At 36.5% G+C, this 17,775-nt stretch overlaps 1 protein-coding gene across 3 annotated transcripts in view; it reads left to right on the top strand.

The window, feature by feature from the left end:
• DPY19L1 (dpy-19 like C-mannosyltransferase 1) overlaps positions 1-16,530 on the top strand; it is a gene marked incomplete at its 5' end in the record, with an annotated part of 41,731 nt that extends 25,201 nt beyond the window's left edge. For 2 of the 3 annotated variants that reach the window (XM_080611756.1, XM_080611758.1), the window contains 13 exons: positions 1,006-1,083; positions 2,913-2,999; positions 4,384-4,443; positions 5,022-5,102; positions 5,864-5,965; positions 6,705-6,776; positions 8,160-8,209; positions 9,279-9,303; positions 10,765-10,884; positions 11,818-11,992; positions 12,236-12,335; positions 13,745-13,870; positions 14,735-16,530. In XM_080611756.1, coding sequence (XP_080467882.1) covers positions 1,006-1,083; positions 2,913-2,999; positions 4,384-4,443; positions 5,022-5,102; positions 5,864-5,965; positions 6,705-6,776; positions 8,160-8,209; positions 9,279-9,303; positions 10,765-10,884; positions 11,818-11,992; positions 12,236-12,335; positions 13,745-13,870; positions 14,735-14,891 — 1,233 coding nt within the window. In that variant the 3' untranslated portion in view covers positions 14,892-16,530. The remainder of the gene's footprint in view (positions 1-1,005; positions 1,084-2,912; positions 3,000-4,383; positions 4,444-5,021; positions 5,103-5,863; positions 5,966-6,704; positions 6,777-8,159; positions 8,210-9,278; positions 9,304-10,764; positions 10,885-11,817; positions 11,993-12,235; positions 12,336-13,744; positions 13,871-14,734) is intronic. The other variant, XM_080611757.1, reaches the window with a different exon arrangement.
• Between the last annotated feature and the right edge of the window lie 1,245 nt (positions 16,531-17,775).

Consider the following 17,775-nt stretch of genomic DNA (forward strand, 5'->3'; position numbering starts at 1 on the left):
CTCTTCTAAATATTTAAATGGAGCAATGTTTGCATGGCATGTAATATCTGGCATGATTTTGCATGATTTCCTATTTAATTTTGATAAGCCTGTCAATTGTGGCATAATATTACTGTCTGAGAGCTTAAACAGTTGAGATAACTTTAGCAAGTGTTGAAATACAGCAAATGCTAATGTGCACAGAAGGATACTGTCATATAGCACACTTTCTTAGTGTTCAAACTGATTGAAATACAGCCCATTGATTGAAATCTGTCTATGTCTCCATCCCTTTTCATTTGTCTGTCTTACTTGGATGTTGCCTGGCTTGAGTTGACAGCTTTGGACAAATCAATATATGCTGCGATAAGAAAGTTTTCTAACTGCAGAAGAGGAAGCCATTAAATTCTGTGAAATATTGTGAGAAACTTATCACTGTAACATGTTCAAATGCTGGGCCTAAAATTTGAAATTACAGATTCATAATGTCATTAATTTCCCAGGTGGCTTTTAGTAGAATCATAGAGTAGTTAGGTTTGGAAAAGACCTTAAGATCATTTAGTTCCAACTCCCCTGCCATGGGCAGGGGCTCCACACACTAAACTATGTCAGCCAAGGCCCTATGTGACCTGGCCTTGAACACTGCCAGGGATGGAGCATTCACAACAACTAAGCTGGCTAATCAATGAATCTCACTTTTCTTGGCAGCAAATTATGGATATTCCTATACTTTGCTGAAAAGGTTAAAAAATGTTGATGAAAGATTCTTTTGGTTGGTTGGGGAGTTTTGGTTGGTTGTTTGGCTTTTTTACGTCTAAAGGTGAAAGATAATGTGTTAGTGCTGTGTTTTGGTGACTTAGGTTTTTATAAGTACTTAGCAAAAAAGTAGCAAAAAAAGTTAATGATTCCTTGAGTAATCTCTTTTCAGTATGAATAGTTAATGATTGTTTTAATAATCTTTCATTTTTGTATGAATGTGTGTACCACTGCAGATTGTTTTAACTTCTCTTTCACTTTTGATTCTAGATAGCTTCATTATTTGCTGTGTGTATTATGGGTTATATTGACTCCTGCAAATTACAGAAGATACTCGCTGCTCATATGGTAATGCTTTTTAAAAAGCTTAAATCCCCTCAAATAGGTCAGAACACCAAAAGACCCTGTTTGTCTGCAGTGCTTTCCTTAGTTGCAAGGTGATTGAAAAGATGCAATAATAAGGGATGGAGGGGCCTGTGTCCGAATATTTGATTTTATGCATATTTATATCACAGTGTCAGAAACTAGGATCCCTGTGGTGCACAGGAATTTTTGAACTCCAGAAAGCCTGCCAGTCTAAAAGATGTGTAGAAATATTTTTCTCTCCTTTCTGTCTCTATTCATGGACTTGAAGATACTGTCTCAAGCAACACACTAGAAAACAGACCAAATAATTAAGCGTGAGCAATAAGAGGTGGAAAAGGCAGCTTTCGTCTCAGGCCATAGGTTAGCAGAAACGAGATAATTAAGCCAAAATTAAAGAATACACTCTTTATCACTGGTGATGAAGAACCCCAACTAAAATTGGATTTGGAAGACTATTGTAGGCGACCATTCAGAGATGTTGTGGCTGGGAAGATGTTTAGAAAGAAGGACAAAAGAAGGACAAATCTGAGGGAAAACCATTTTTTCATAAATGGGTGAGAAAGCAGGGGAAGATGAGTAAAAAGTTTGCAAGTTTCTGCATAGTTATCTGATTTTCAGTTTTAAGGTTAAGATAATGACAAGTTTTGCTACCAGTTTTGCTGTTTAAAGTGAGATTACTTGCAAACTCAGCAAAGAGAGAATGTTTACCACAGAAAAGCTTTGAGCTAAATTGTATTTCATATGTTTTCAAATGTATTTTGAAATATAGGAAATGATAAAATAAAGGAAGTGGCAAGTTCTATCTTTCTGATATAAACCTGGAACACCAAATGCTTGTTCCCAGTCAGATTTGCCAAGAAAACTTGCAAATAATCATCTTACTTTAATAATCTTCTGGCAGAAGCAGGATGAAATACTTAAGCCTTTCTGCTTATGTCAATAGCTGTATCATATTTTTGATGCCAAAGTGTCAGAAAAAGCCACTTTTCAGATAGCTAGGCAGTTAGGTTATATCACAGAGAAAGCTTAATGGGGCTGTGTACACTGCCAGTCCGTGTTTTGTGGTGGTTTTAGTTTTTGCGCTCACCTCCCCCCTTTTGTGTGGAAAATGAAAGCCTATGTGAGGAGAAGAGAAAAGCTTACATATTTTAAAAGTAACTACATTCTTTTTCTTTATTCCTCTGTATAGAAGGCAGATTGATCATTGATTTTGCTCTCCAAGATAGAAAATGTAATTCAGCTTGCTTTCTGTTAAAAAGAAAGCACAGTAAGAGATCAGGATGACAGATAAAAGTTGTATGTCAGCCTTGACTTTCAACCTCATATGATTAAGTGTATATAATCAGGGTGCTGCTTCCTTGCCTTTGGTGAAGAGTATACGTTAAATACATGCTTCTCGGTTTGGAAGAAAGTAGACAACAAATATTTTATTCTCCTTTTCTGTGTTTGGCCAGGATTCTGATAGATAACAAACAGGATGGAGGAATAATACAGTAATTTACTGAGTATGTTAAGAATAACTTCAAAACTGTAGCTGTTGTATCATGTAAGGTGAACTAGCCTTATGATCAAGTCTTTTTGTCTCTTAAGTAAAATATAAGTTAGCATAATAATCTACACTGGGCTACCTGTTGCCACGAAGTCCTTATAATCATTTTTTACAGACCAATTCTGTACACTGGAGTATCAGGCTTGCACTTGCTGTGAAGTAGGTGTCTTTAAATTGGAAGCTGTTGATACAGGGTAAATGTTATACTTGGGCAATTCTAACCTTTTCTATTTTAAATCTAATTATTTTTATTTTCTTTCAGGTAGCTCTTGTAGTGTGTTTTATTCTGATGTTTGGTAATTCAATGTTATTGACATCATATTATGCTGCATCTTTAGTAGTTATCTGGGTAAGTTAAGAAAAAAAAATCATTTAACACACTAAGACTGTAGTGCTGTACTGTTATGTATGTGTTGATGTAAAATGTGAAACTGCTGCATTTCCAGATAGTTGAGAAATCTTTCACATGAGAAACAGAATTATACTTCCAAGATACTTTATGAATGGGTAAATACTAATTTAAAAACCCATGTTTTTATACCAAGACCTCTTCATAAGAGAAATTAACTTAATGTTAGAGTCACGGAATGGCTTGTGTTGGAAGGGAGCTTAAAGCTCACACAGTTCCAACCCCCTGCCATGGGCAGGGACACCTTCCACTAGAGCAGGTTGCTCCAAGCCCTGTCCAACCTGGCCTTGAACACTGCCAGGGATGGGGCAGCCACAGCTTCTCTGGGCACCCTGTGCCAGTGCCTCAGCACCCTCACAGGGAAGAACTTCTGCCTAAGAGCTCATCTCAATCTCCTCTCTGTCAGGTTAAAGCCATTCCCCCTTGTCCTGTCTCTGCAGGCCCTTGTCCAAATCCCCCCTCAAGGTTTCTTGTAGCCCCTTTAGGCACTGGGAGCTGCTCTAAGGTCTCCCCTTAAGGAGCCTTCTCTTCTCCAGGCTGAACCAGCCCAGCTCTCTTGGCCTGGCTTCAGAACTGCTTCAGGCTCAGTTCTCTTGTTATTATATTTCTTCTCTTTTTATAAAAATATAAAATTTGTCATGTATGTATTCTTGACCAGAGTAATTGGGAGACAAGAACATAAGCAAAGGCAAGTTTAAATGCTTCTTTACTTTGTGAAACCAGAAATGCAGGACAAGTGATGAAAACTAGTTTAAGACTATTCAAAACTGCTGAGTCATACTGCCCTGTTAGTGAAATTACTCACTGAAGGCATATCATCTAATAATTCATTATCCTAATTTTTCCTTAAATAGGAATAACAACCTCTTTCAGTTTCCTATAGGTTCTCTTAAGGGATTTATGTACATAGGAAATACGAGATAAGTTTGTGTGGACAGATCTAGTTTAGCATACTACAAATCATCTCCATTTCTGATTCTTGTTGCCTCTCCAAGAAGCTGGGGCTGTAGCAGCAGACATAATTCAGTTTTCCATCGGCTTTGATTTAAAGAAGCTTAGAACTGTATAATATAGAATCGTACTCGTTAAGGAGAAGAATAGTATATAAACTGCAGTAAGAGATTTTATCTTAGTGTATTTTGCCAGTGCAAGGTGAAATCATGATATTATATATTAATTCATATTTAGTTTTTATTAATTATGGGGGGGTGTGTTAATAAATAGCTGTGTGGTACAATAAACAAAAAAAAAAACCCTCATCCAGGGTACTGGAATATCTTGTTACTATATGATACCTGAAAATGTACATTGATTTTATTATTAGGGAATTCTTGAATTGAGTCCAAAAGTCTTGAAAAGCGGCAGAAGAGAAGTCTATGTATGGGTAAGGAATTTCCTATATTTTGAATTTCAGAATATGGCTTTTTGTTTTAGTGAAATACAGGAATAACTTCTGGTTTAGTAGTAACTGTACATACTTGCTTTATACTTTCTTCAAATTCTAACTTGAGATTATCTTGAGAAGGTACTATAAATCAGCAAATTCCTCCAGAGATTTGAATGACTAGAGTAGTAGTGCCTGATAATATGGAGAGGCTATTGTGAGAAGTAATCCCTAAACACTGGTGTGTGTGAAACAAAATCGAGAGTTAGGCTGCCCCTACTTAAAGTTAACTATGGTACCACCTCTGCTACAATGCTGTGTGCAGCAGTACAGCCATAATATAAATCACACATTATTTCAGCTGTAATAGAAAATACAAATAAACCATTAAAACACCCCAAAGTACTGAAGTTTGGGAAGTGTAATTGGCTAGGAATGATTGTATTTATTGGTGATAACATAGGGGAATTTGTAACTAGTAGCTCAATTTAATGAGCCTTTTAAAAAAGGGAATGTTTCTTTAGAAGTTTGTTGAGACATGTTCATTTCATTCTGAATACGTATATATTCTTTTTAAGGTCATTGAAGGATGTGCCTGGTTATTTGGGACAGTCACCTTGAAATCCCTAACTTCCTTAGTGTTTGGAATAGCTGACGATGTAAGTTACCTGAGTATCTGCTTGGTGTCTTTCAAAAAATGTTTAACTCTGAATTGGCATCTTACTGATACACTTTCCTGAAATCCCAAGATTTGTTTTGCATAAATGGGAGAAGGATTGCATATTTCCTTTCTCATTTGCTATGTATTATTACTTTTAGGTGTTACTACCACAGTTTGTATAAAGACAAATGTTTTTAGTCATGTGTTAGTAAATACTCTGGTGTGTTTTGTTTTTAAATCCGGATTTAGAGAGCTTTGTTTTGGATATCTTCTACCTACACCTTTATTTATTTACTCAATTTCTTAGTTCACTTTCCTCTGAAGCTAATTTTTAAGATGCTTTTGAATTGCTTGTTGTAACTAGGGCTCCTTGCTTCACTTCAGCCTCTTTATTGTCAGATGCTACTGTTAAAAGCCTGTGTACAGATATGCATCAGGGGCAAAAGTTGGAAAGCTCATACCTTAAAATAGGAGTATGCATAATTATTGTTGAACCCAGTTGCAATGGTAACAGCCTTTTTCTGCTGTGTTCTCCTTTTTACTTAACACAGTCCAACCTGTGTTACACTCAAAGATGTCATTTAATAGATTTCTGGTGTTCCTATAACAATGTTGTAAATGGCACAAACTTCTGTTCTGATTAAAAATGTTTCTCATATATATTTAAAGTACTTCGCTGTGGAAAACAGGTCAGGTTTTGCTTACTACATCTTTTTTTCTTTCTTCTTTTTTTTTTTTTTCCCTTGTATATCCTACCAGGCTCATATAGGAAACATATTAAAATCTAAATTTATTGGCTACAAGGATTTTGATACATTAATGTATACTTGTGCTGCAGAGTTTGACTTCATGGAAAAAGAGGTAATTAGATCAAATAGATGATTATGGAAGAGGGAACTTCTTGTTCTATCTTAAGTCATAACTTAAAACATCTAGAGCCATAACCTCCTACTGCCATCATAAGTTCAAGTACTTAGTCATGAAATTAGACAAATTAATGGACTTAAACTAAATTTAACTGGTTTGATTTCTTTTAAATGAAGTAAAACCAAAACCAAGTTTTGATTTTGGATCTAAGAAGTGTGCTTGTTTGAATGAAAGAAGTGCTTGCTCAGGGATAAATGAAAGGTTACTTCAGATTTTATGTGGCTGTTGGGGGCTGGTTTTGAGTATATTGAAAATGAACTGTGAGCTCCAAAGATCTTGTGTGATAGTTTTAGATTACAGAAAAGCATCCTAGTTTCTTAATGTTAGTAGACTTTTCTTATTTCATCAGTATCTAGATAGGCATAACCTATAAGCAGTCTAAATTTCAACACATAGCACTCAAATTCAGATGAGATACTACTACTTTTCAGTCTTTGGGTGGCTTGCCAGAGAACTGGGAATAATTTGCTAATGACCCTAGTATTATTAGTATTATGACCTCTGGTGTGATTGCCGGGTGGAGTTTGGATTTCTTTAAGCTTGCTTTGTTCATGCTGAGTATTTAATTTTACATATTGCTCAAGGAAGAACTCTATATAGTTTTCTTTAAAATGACCATTGAAGTAATTATAGATGAATGGGAAGCAATTAATGCAGTTTATTTTCATTGTAGACTCCAGTAAGGTACACAAAGACTCTGCTATTGCCAGTTGTTCTGGTGGTTTTGGGGGTAATCATCAAAAGGGTAAGTAAGTGATTGATTTAATGAATCATCTTTACCTTGAGTTTACTTTTCTGATTGTTTGGAAGGGATCATTATATCCTTTGAGATGGGAAGAAGTTAATGTGGTGTCTGGGTGCCTTCCAAGCCGTGCTCTTATTCCTCATCCTCAGGGGAAAAAAAAGGTTGAAAATGGACAGGGAGATCACTCACTGATTTAGTGTCATGAGCAAGGCAGACTTGAATTGGGGAAAATGAATTTAATTTATTGTCAGTTAAAAATAGATTAGGATTCTGAAAACCAAAACCCAAACATAAACCACCTTCCCTTCGTCCCCACTCCCTTCTTCCCAGGCTCAGTGGGCCCCTTCCACAGGTCGCAAGTCTTTGAAGAACTGCTTCAGCAAGGGTGCTTTCCATAGGGTACAGTTCTTCAGGAACAGACTGCTCCAATGTGGGTCCCTCACAGCTTGCTGCTCCTGCCAGAAAACCTGCTCCTGTGTGGGCTCCTCTCCAAGAGCTGCAATTCCTGCCAGGAGCTGCAATTCATTTCAGAAGCTGGGCTCTCTGTGGGTTTTAGCTTCCTTCAGGGCATGTCCACCTGCTCTGGCATGTGGTCCTTCACAAGCTGCAGGGTGGTCATCTGCTCCAGTATGGTCCTTCATGGGCTGTAGGGGGAAAACCTACATCACTGTGATCTCCAAAAGATGCACCTGGACCTCTGTCATTGACCTTGGTGTCTTCAGGGATGTTTCTCTCCCATTTTTCCTACTGCTCTCATAAAGCTGCCGCACAGTATTTTTTATCTTTTCTTAAATGTGTTATCAACAGGGAGAAACCACCAGCATCAACTGATGAGCTCAGCTTTGGCCATTGGTACATCCGTTTTGAAGCTGACTCTGACACACAGAAGCCACCCTTGCAGCCCCTATGCTACCAAAACCTGACTATGTAAACCCAATGCAGTTAGATAAAATGCAGGGTTTCAAAAATGTCTACTTAAAATTCTGTGTTCTCTTTACGTAGATTTCTACAGAGGTTCAGTACTGAGTCAGTGGTAAAACTTGCTTTGATGTTAAGTGCCCCCCAGAATTTTGTCGCTTAAGCTGATGAGTGCTATAACTGAAGTTTATAACTGTTCTTGTAAATTTGATTATGTATAATCTGTGTAAAAACAGCTTACAGTTTATACAGGAACAGATGGGATAACTGCTAACCGCCTGGCTAATTAAACATCCTCAAAAAGAAGTTTCAACTTAAACATTGCATGCCTTTTATCTCGCCATTATCTTCCAAATGAGACTACTCAGGTGTAATTTAATGTAGCAAATGTTGAAAATGCTTCAGAAGCTTTAGAATGCTTTTGAAAGTTTATTCATACTTGTTGTTGGCTCTTGTTTTCTTCAGGCAATTAAACATCTTACGTGGTCCTTATCTCAGGCGGGCCAATGTGAAAGGTAAATATTGTCTTCTTTTTCAATGTAAAACTGAATTAACTGCTGGAAGTTTGATTCGTTGTCTGATAAATAATTCATAATTCCATATTATGTTGGTCCTTTTTGAAAGGTAAATAATGAATAATTCAGTCACTGAATGGTTTGGATATACTCTATGTAGTATTTCTCATAGGATGTCTAAAAGTAAGTTTAGCTGCTTAGCTTAGTTTTATACATCTTAACCCTCTTCTCCCCAGATTTTCTATGTAATACTTTTTCTGCTCTCTTTCTAAATCAGTATTTATTTATGTGCCTATTTGCTTTTCTCCTATAAATAGTGATTGAAAATTCTTCCCCATTAATTTTTTCTTTCCAGGTTATAAAGATACCTGAGTTTCATTTTTTACGAAGGGATCCCAACTGGATCTGTTTTATTTTCTAACTATCTGTAGTCCATGCTCTACCTGTCACAGCCATTTGGCATCATTTGTTGGTGCTGTGATCAAGAGCAATCAGTTTGTCTGACTGAATGTTGCCATTTCCCTGACCTGTCACTGATCATTTTGGTGATTTCTGCTTTCCATCGTCAAATGACTGTTACCAAAATTCCCACAGATGTGAGCAGGATTCAGCATCCTGTCTTCACACATGTTTTTGAAGAACAAGTATACTTGATTTTGACTCTTCACATTTGTATTTCCTTCTGAGAATCCAAAATCAATCTATATAGTACCTGGGTAAACAAGTGACTCTACTTTTGGCACCAGTGCTCTGCCTGTTTTATGCTGCTGAGATGTAATTTTCTAAATAAGCTGTTCTATAGATAAAATAATGAATGGAAGTAATTAAAAAGCTGCTAAAATTAATTTCAGTTTTCCAAATTTTTCCAAATAGATGTAGGTATTGAGGAAGATAGTTAACTGATTTGCAATATATTTCAAAGCTTGTTATAGAGGGGAAAAAACATAATCTGTGCAGGCACTGATTTATGCTTACTTGATTAGTCATCTAGAGCCACTATAGATGACTTCAAAGTAAAGCCAGGGCTTCTGTAGTACATAAATAATGTGGTTTTCTGTTTTTCATTCAGAGAGGAACGTTTTAACCAGGGTGAGGTAAGATTCTTTTTCTACACAATTTCATTTGTGTGTTTATGCAGATACTCCAGTATTGAAATACAGATTGCTATAGTCTGATGCTGATACGTGGTTTATTTGAAGCTAAGTTATTAGTATCTTTTATTCCCTCTGGGTCTCGTATGTCACCAGAATAACTCTGGAATGTTGAACAAAAAGAAATATACTAGTTAATGGTGGGGTGCCACTGCAAGAGGTGGGTCTTGGGCTTTTGCTGTGGCAGTACAGAAAGACGTTGAAGGTAGACTGGACTTTTCATTTTCCCAATATAGACTAAGAAGGAGATTGATTCCTTTACCAGGGTTTCATGTGACAGATGTTAAAATTCTGTTTCGAGACATGCCATAGTGAAAAGGATTCTACATGTGGTTCTTTTGATAAAATTATGCCAAAAAAATGTACTGCATCCAGCTCTGGAGTCCTCAGCACAGGAAAGATGTGGAGCTGTTGGAGCAGGTGCAGAGGAGCTCATGGAGATGCTGTGAGAGCTGGAGCAGCTCTGTTCTGGGGACAGGCTGAGAGAGCTGGGCTGGTTCAGCCTGAGGAAGAGAGGGGGAACTTACTGCTCTCTTTCAGTACTTAAAGGGGGCTTATAAGAAAGATAGGGACAGACTTTTGTAACAGGGCCTGTTTTGATAGAACAAAACATAATGGTTTTAAACTATCAGAGGGTAGATTTAGACTAGATACAACAAAAATATTCATTATGATGAGGATAGTGAGACACTAGCACAGATTGCCCAGAAAATCTGTGGCTGCCCCATCCCTGACAGTGTTCAAGGCCAGACTGGACAGGGCTTAGAGCAACCTGGTCTAGTGGAAGGTGTCCCTGCCCATGGCAGGGGGTTGGAGTAGATGACCTTTAAAGGTCCCTTCCAACCCATCCCTAGGATTCTGTGAAATATAATTGAATGGTAGATCTCTTATGTGGTTTCTTTATTTGCAGTTAAGTGAGCAAGGACAATGTAAAATGTTCTTAGCAGCAGTTTATTTGTGGTTTGTGTTATGGGAGTCTCATGCCATTCAAAATGTGATAATCAGAGCCATTTTTGCAATCAGTGCTTTTATCTCCAATTTACCACAGCACTTGTGGAAGTTCTAGGTTCAGTGTTAAGAGTGGTGACATCTCTGCTGTTTAACCATTTCTGAAAATACTAAAGACAGCTGCCTGTGATTGTGTGATTACCAAGGATGATTTTATTTGCTTCTTTCATTCCATACTTAGGTATTTTAGGTATTAAATGGCAAGGTCTCTTTGCCTCTATAAAGAGGTTATGCAAGAAATGTTGCATATGTTATTGCCTGCTTATGTTTTAGGCTCTTCTGCATAGCTAGCCATTTCTTCAGCTTCTTTTGGGTTTATTGTTAATGTTTGTCCTTACACAAATTAAAAGTATGCAAATATTCTGTTTCTGTGTGTTTGTTGGGGTTTTTTTGCAGCTGGTGTACCATGCACTGCAGCTGTTGGCATACAGTGTCCTAGCTATTTTAATCATGAGACTGAAACTGTTTTTGACACCACATCTATGTGTTATGGCTTCCTTGGTGTGTTCAAAACAGGTAAGGTCTGTTTTTAATCCTACAGCTATCTCACTGCTTATAATGTTACCCATATATATATATCTGAAAGCAAATTTCTGTGTGTGTAATTGCTGAATCTGAATGTACCAGTTAAAAATAAACCAGATTATATTGCTTGTTCAGAAATGTGGTTACGCAAGTTCTGTTTGCCCCTCTCCCCAAATAAAGCAAATGTCATGTTTTATGCATTTTATCCTAATTGCATTATTATAGGGGTTGAAATGCTGTGTACTGAGCTTGTGCATAGGGAGTCATTCACTAGATTTTACTCTATTTACACTTCTGTACCATTGCAAGTTTTTTATTGACTATTGATTTTATGCAAACACTGTTTGACTGTTTACACTGTGTTTTCACAGCTGTTTACAGCTTACTGCCTTTGTAATTAACTACTCATTTCACATATTTATGAGTATTTGCTTAGAGCCTTCAGGAAATATCTTTAGCAAAAAAAGCAAGGGACACCTTTTTCAGTTAAAGAAATGGAAGAGTAGGCTATAAAGCAACATTAATCTTATATCCCCAAAGTCTGCTTTTCTGATGGTTTTGGAAATTTGTAGTACAATCTCTAATCCATATACTACTGGTAGGAACTCTTGATATAAACAGGAGATAAAACCTGTAAAAGTGCAGTTAGCATTATTGAATCATCTTTACTTGCAGAATTTGACATATAAAATACAACTTTAAAAGCTACATTGTCTTTTTGGCTTTTAGAATTACAAATATGATGCCTTACGCTCAGTAAATATGAATACTTATGAGATCTCACTGAAGTTTAGTGGAGAAGCAAAGCAGAGATGTTTCACATTATAATATATGTTAGGTTTCTTATAGAGAAATAAAAATGAGTTGTGCTACCTGCAACATTGCAGAATTGTTGTCTAGAATTAATTGATTCTTGCATTTCAGTTGTTTGGATGGCTCTTCTGTAAAATCCAGCCCAAAACGTTGGTCTTTGCTATTTTAGCATTGATGGCTATAGAGGGATCAGCAAACCTTCAAACTCAGTGGAACATCATGGGAGAATTTAGCAATTTGCCACAGGAGGAGCTTTTAGAGTGGATAAAAGTCAATACCAGACAAGGTAAACTATTGAATAATGTATGATGTTCCCCATTTACTATCATAATGAGTATGTTACTCTATCCATTCAAGAAAAGAATATGTATTAAATCTCTATTCTTAAATGTTTAGTTATCTAATGAGTACCCTACCCTCTTAATGGTTTACTTTTTCTCCAGGATTACTGTTAAGATATTGAAGGTTGCTTCTCTGCTTTTGCTACTTGATTCTTCATTTCAAACACGCCTTTCATTCTATATTTCAGATGCAGTTTTTGCAGGAGCGATGCCCACCATGGCAAGTGTTAAATTGTCTACACTTCGTCCTATTGTAAATCATCCTCACTATGAAGATGCAGGATTAAGGTAAATTTTGAAGTTGAGGGTTTGTTTTTATTTGCTATTCACTTTCTTAATTTTGATGTACAGTAGGAATGTTTTCATGTTGTATTGTAAGATTTATTCGAACACCATAGAATTCTATTTGTGATTTTAGTCAGATTGAAAAAAAAAAAAAACCAAAACATGCAGTGTTTCTTCAGGATTTGTGTTTATCAGAAAGGATATACTGTAGGATAGATATGGCAACCTACTGACAAAAAAAATCAGGTTATAATTATGGAACTGGAATTAATGTGTACTGTTACATCCTTTCTCCATTCTAATTACTCCTGACATTGCAGACAGACTTGACTTTTTTTTTTTCTCAAGATAGGCAGTTGAATTATTCCTTCCAGCTTTCTGTGCTTAGTTGTTTATTTTTTCATGGTAATATATATAATCATTGAATTATTAAGATGAGTTGAAACTGAAATTTGGTAATGGAATTACGGAGTTGTGTACTTTATTTTCCAAATTTAAATGGATTTATTTGAAAAGCTCATCCATTTCTTTTGTTAAATCTTTTTTATCATAGCATTATTTTTTGGTAATTTCATAAAATTGGTTAAAAGCAACAACAAACAAAACCAAAAATGCAGCAAGAAAACAGGATAGAGAAGGATAAAGGAGAGGATTAGTTTTACATGCCTTAGGTTCTTAGTTCTGTCTCTGGCATTAACTGGTTTTAACTTTTGGTTAGCTCTGAACTGGTCAGGCAGTTGGGACTAGGTGATCACTGTAAATCCCTTCCAACTAAAATATTCTATGACAAAAATACAGGACAGGGCATGTTTGGGGAAAATAAAGTAGAGATGAGACAGTATCAGAAAATGAACAGGAGTCAACAATGTCATGCTTTGCACAATCAAAGGTGGATATAGCTGGGTTATACAAACAGGATCAGGGTTTACAAGTGATGATTTTGCTTGATTCATTGCAGGCAGACATTAGGGCTTGCACTCTGGCTTTAAAAATGTCCAAAAAAAATGTTTAAAAACCCCAAAAGGGTGATGAATATGACCTTTTGTGGAGATTCTGGGCAGATGATTTCTTCTGATCACCTCCAGTCCAAGCAAGGTCATTCCTAGCCTTGAATATTATATGGGGAATGCAATCCTATAACATTTTCACATTTTCTGTTCACAGTAACTATGGATCTTGTTACAAAGTTGTCTCCTGCTACAGGAAAAAAAAATATCAAAGGACTGTATACATTGTTCTTGGAATCATATTTGTCAGGAAATGATCACGTTAAAGCAAATGGCACTATTAATTTAAACTTTGTTTTAGCCTAGTTGTCTTGTGAAATGAAAAGCCTTCCTGTCCAGCCTAAAGTTAGAGCTTCTGTTTTCATGCTGTGTTGCTAGCTAACTTCTGTATTTCTCTTTTTGAAGGGCCAGAACTAAAGTAGTGTATTCCATGTACAGTCGAAAACCTGCAAAAGATGTAAAAAGAGAATTGATAATGCTAGGAGCAAATTACTACATTCTGGAAGAGTCATTGTGTGTAAGCAGAAAAAAGTGAGTCATCTCTCTCTAACACGAATGAGGTGCTGCTCAAATACATAGTCCAAGATTCGTTGGAGCTTTACAGTGTTGATCTGTGCTTTATTAAAGTGTCCAAAACACATTTTGTCCAGGTTTTAATAAGTATAAGTAACTTACCCACATTAGCAACCCCGTGGTCTTTGTGTGCAGCTGAAAGTCTTGTTGCATGTAGTTTTAAACTTCAGTGTAAAATACAGAAGAGATTCACAAAGGAAACAAGTCACTATTCTGTGACGGCAAGAACTGATGTGTGTGTGTATAATGAAAGCCTAGTATGAATAAAAGGTGCAGAATAAAAGACAGCTCCAGCACCAAAATAGTATGACCATTGCTTGTCACTGCAAATTTTGTCACATTTAAGCTGTCCTTAAGGAAAAGCTCTGTTCCTCCCCAACCCTACCTTTCCCTTTTTATCCTTTAGAACATGATTACTTTGGATTTTTGATTTTGTTTTGTTTGCATTTAGAATCTGTTCTACTTCTTTGCTGTTATCTTTGACAAAATTAGGAAATCCTCAGCAGTTCTACCTTTGACTCTACAGGGAATTGATGTTGGCTAAAAGCAAAGAATCACTGCTTTTTGTGAAGGTGGTTTTATTTCCTGAGTTTTGTTTAGAAATGCTGAGTGTGAGCATCACCCTCCATTTTAAAGGAGGTTTTAAGGGTCCTGTGTAATGTATATTGTATAATTTGAGTTGGTTTATGGGCTTCCTCGTCCACATTGATTCTTAATAATTATATCACCACAAAAGCAGACTTTTTTTTTTTTTCTTCTCCAAACTGTATGGTTTTTGATGTCATTTCTTAATTTTTCTTTCCTTATTCATCTGTTTTCCAGGCCTGGCTGCAGTATGCCTGAAATTTGGGATGTTGAAGATCCTGCTAATAGCGGCAAAGTTCCTTTATGTACCCTTATGAGCAAGGATTCCAGGCCATATTTCTTCACAGTATTTGAAAACAGCAACTACAGAGTCTTAAAGATTCCAAAGGAATAACATTTCAATGCAAAGAGCCACCAGTCTTTCAGCTTTTTAAAGTAGTAACTATAAGAATTCTAAATCAGAAATACCTTTTCTACTAGACTTAAAATGGAAAAATGTGTATTTTTTTTTTTTTTTTACCATTTTAAGTGAATTCTGATTATAGAAATATCTTAAACCTAACAGTTTGGATTTCTATTTCAGGGTCAGTCCCTTGAGATTTGCTATGCAAATGATTATATGTTTGCACATTTTATTTAACACTGATCCAAAAAGAGTTAAAAGTAGCTATGGAAAGTAACTCTATTCTCAAAACCAATGCTATTGTGAAATGGGAATGTCAGAATGTCTTAGCAAAGCAGGTTTGTTTAAAGCTTTGGTGCTAGCAGCTAGGAACAAAGGAATGGTGCTATAGCATCTGGCATCACATTTCTCATGTCACTTGCATTACCCGTCTCCCTCTGGACAAGGTGATACTAGAAATTCTCTTAAAAGTCTTATAGTTTCACTAGTCATGTCTGAGAGAAATACATGTTTTCTTTGAAAGTATTAAGAACATTCGTCATTTTGGATCACTTAACAAATGCTTTTAAGCTTGCTTCTGAAATGGAGAAAAGTTTGTAGGCAGACTTGAAACTTCATTATTTAGGTGCATGTTCTTGGAATCTTACTGATATTAAAAAAGATGACTAATAAGGGTAATATTTGCAGTGAGCAATAGTTTAGCTTCTCAGTGTCCAAGGATTTTTAGCATTCGTATGCATTCAGTATAAGCTGGCATAACATACATGACATTTTTAAAGGAAAATGCTTTATTCAGGAAATATCTGTCATAGCCTTAGAAAGATTCTAAAATAAATCCTTCACTGCCTTAACTAGACCTTCAGCGCCTAACTTGATGAGAAATTACCTTCAAAATTCATGCCCTATTTTCTTTCCCTGTGTAATAGGTCCTACCTGGATTTTATCATCAGCATTAAAGAGGAATACAGTTTAACCCAGTTTGTGGTATGGGTGTAGTCAGTTGTGTGGGTATAATTGCTCCAACTCTATTAGACTGGTTGTGCAGTTTTCCTGTCATCTTGGTGTCACACCAATATTCTAGGTAATAGAGGATTCACTTTCCGAGGTACCCAGTCCTTTAACTGACTTGATAGAATTTGTGTGTTTATTGCCATTGAGAAGTATCACAGTAAGTGTGATTCTACTTCTAAAGTCGAGTGTTTCTCTGTGTGTCATTCATGTCTTGGTTTTGTTTTCACTCGTTTTTCTTTGGTTCAGACATCAGTCTATTGCTGTGACTGGTCTTTTTAGCCCTACTAGCATCTGGCAATATTAGATGCTATAGGAGTAGCATCCATCACGCCTGTGTCAGTATCAATTAAATGGGATCCTATGGTAAAGTAGTGTAACAACTGATGAGTATTCTAAGACTTCTTATTTTTTTAGAGATCTGTTTTATTGAGAGGGTGAGGGAGAATGGCTGAAAATGCATTAGCTTTTTAACTTTTACAGAATAGATTTTGGAAACATTTCTATAAGGAAACTATCACAAAAAGGGCTTTTGGGAAGTCACTTTTTAAAATGTTAATTGAATTCAAGGAAGCGGGGGGAGGAAATCTTTATATAAACATTGTGACTTAGTGTTACAGCACAAAAAGGAACTGTATTTTTATGAAGTTTATGCCAACTGTTGAAATGTACTTACGTGGTTAAATAAAAAAGAAAAAGATGGAAATTGTTCTCGTGTCTGATGGATGCTGCATTTCTGCTCTTCTAGCTATTACACTGAAGTCTAATACGGTTGCCACAGCAGATGTGATGGAAGCTGAACCCTGATAATTAAACCAGACCTCCTTTTTGTTTGGCATATCAGTGCAGCAGTATGTGAAATGACAGAAAATGTCAAATACGTGTTTACAGGCAAAGTGAACTTGGAAGGCAGCTCAGAATTCTTTCTCTTGTTCTAAGTTTCTAAATCCTGGTAATCAAGAGTGAAGCCCAAATACTGGTAGAAGGAAGAAACATTTGAAAGCTAAGGTGCAAAGGTTATAGACTCATAGAGTGGTTTGGGTTGGAAAGGACCTTAAGATCATCTTGTTCCAGCCCCCTGCCATGGGTAGGGACACTTCACCCTAAACTGTGTCACCCAAGACTCTGTCCAGCCTGGCCTTGAACACTACCAGGGATGGAGCATTCACAACATCCTTGGGCACCCTGTGCCAGTGCCTCAGCACCTTCACAGTAAAGAACTTCTTCCTTATATCTAACCTGACCTTCTGCTGTTTAAGTTTTAACCCGTTTCCCCTTATCCTGTCGCTGCAGTCCCTAATGAAGAGTCCCTCTCCAGATGTACGTTAGTAAATGTTCCTCACTGAATGAGTAGGTTGTTGTTAGTGAATACATGGCCAGACACTCTTTTCAGCTGATGTTGAGGGATATTACACTGTTCCTTTCTTTGAACTGGTCTTAAACCCAAATAATTATTGTGATCTAATGTTAAGGTGATAAAATCTAGTAATGGAAAAATATGAAGTGAAAAAAATGCTATATATGATTGTGGGGAAAAAGCATGGGAATTCTTGAGTTGGGTGTATCATGACACAAATTTCTTGTCCTCAGTAGTTTGCTCTCAATTCCAAAGGAAAGAATTTTGGTTTAAATAAGACATTTTACACAAAGGAGTTAACCTTATGTTAACATTATGGTTATCACTGCAACTTGAACCAGAAATGGAAATTTGAGATTTCTTAGATCGCAGCAAAGTTGTTTTTCCATTTGCAAGATCTTAGTCAATAAATCTGTAACTCAAGTAGGTTCATTTTTAAAGATGTGCTGGCCTTGAAATAATCCAGGGAGAGGACTGGAATACCTCAGTACCTGAGAACAGTTTCTGTTG

The sequence above is a fragment of the Psittacula echo genome, assembly GCF_963264785.1.
Source record: "Psittacula echo genome assembly, chromosome: 2".
Classification (NCBI taxonomy): Eukaryota; Metazoa; Chordata; class Aves; order Psittaciformes; family Psittacidae; genus Psittacula; species Psittacula echo.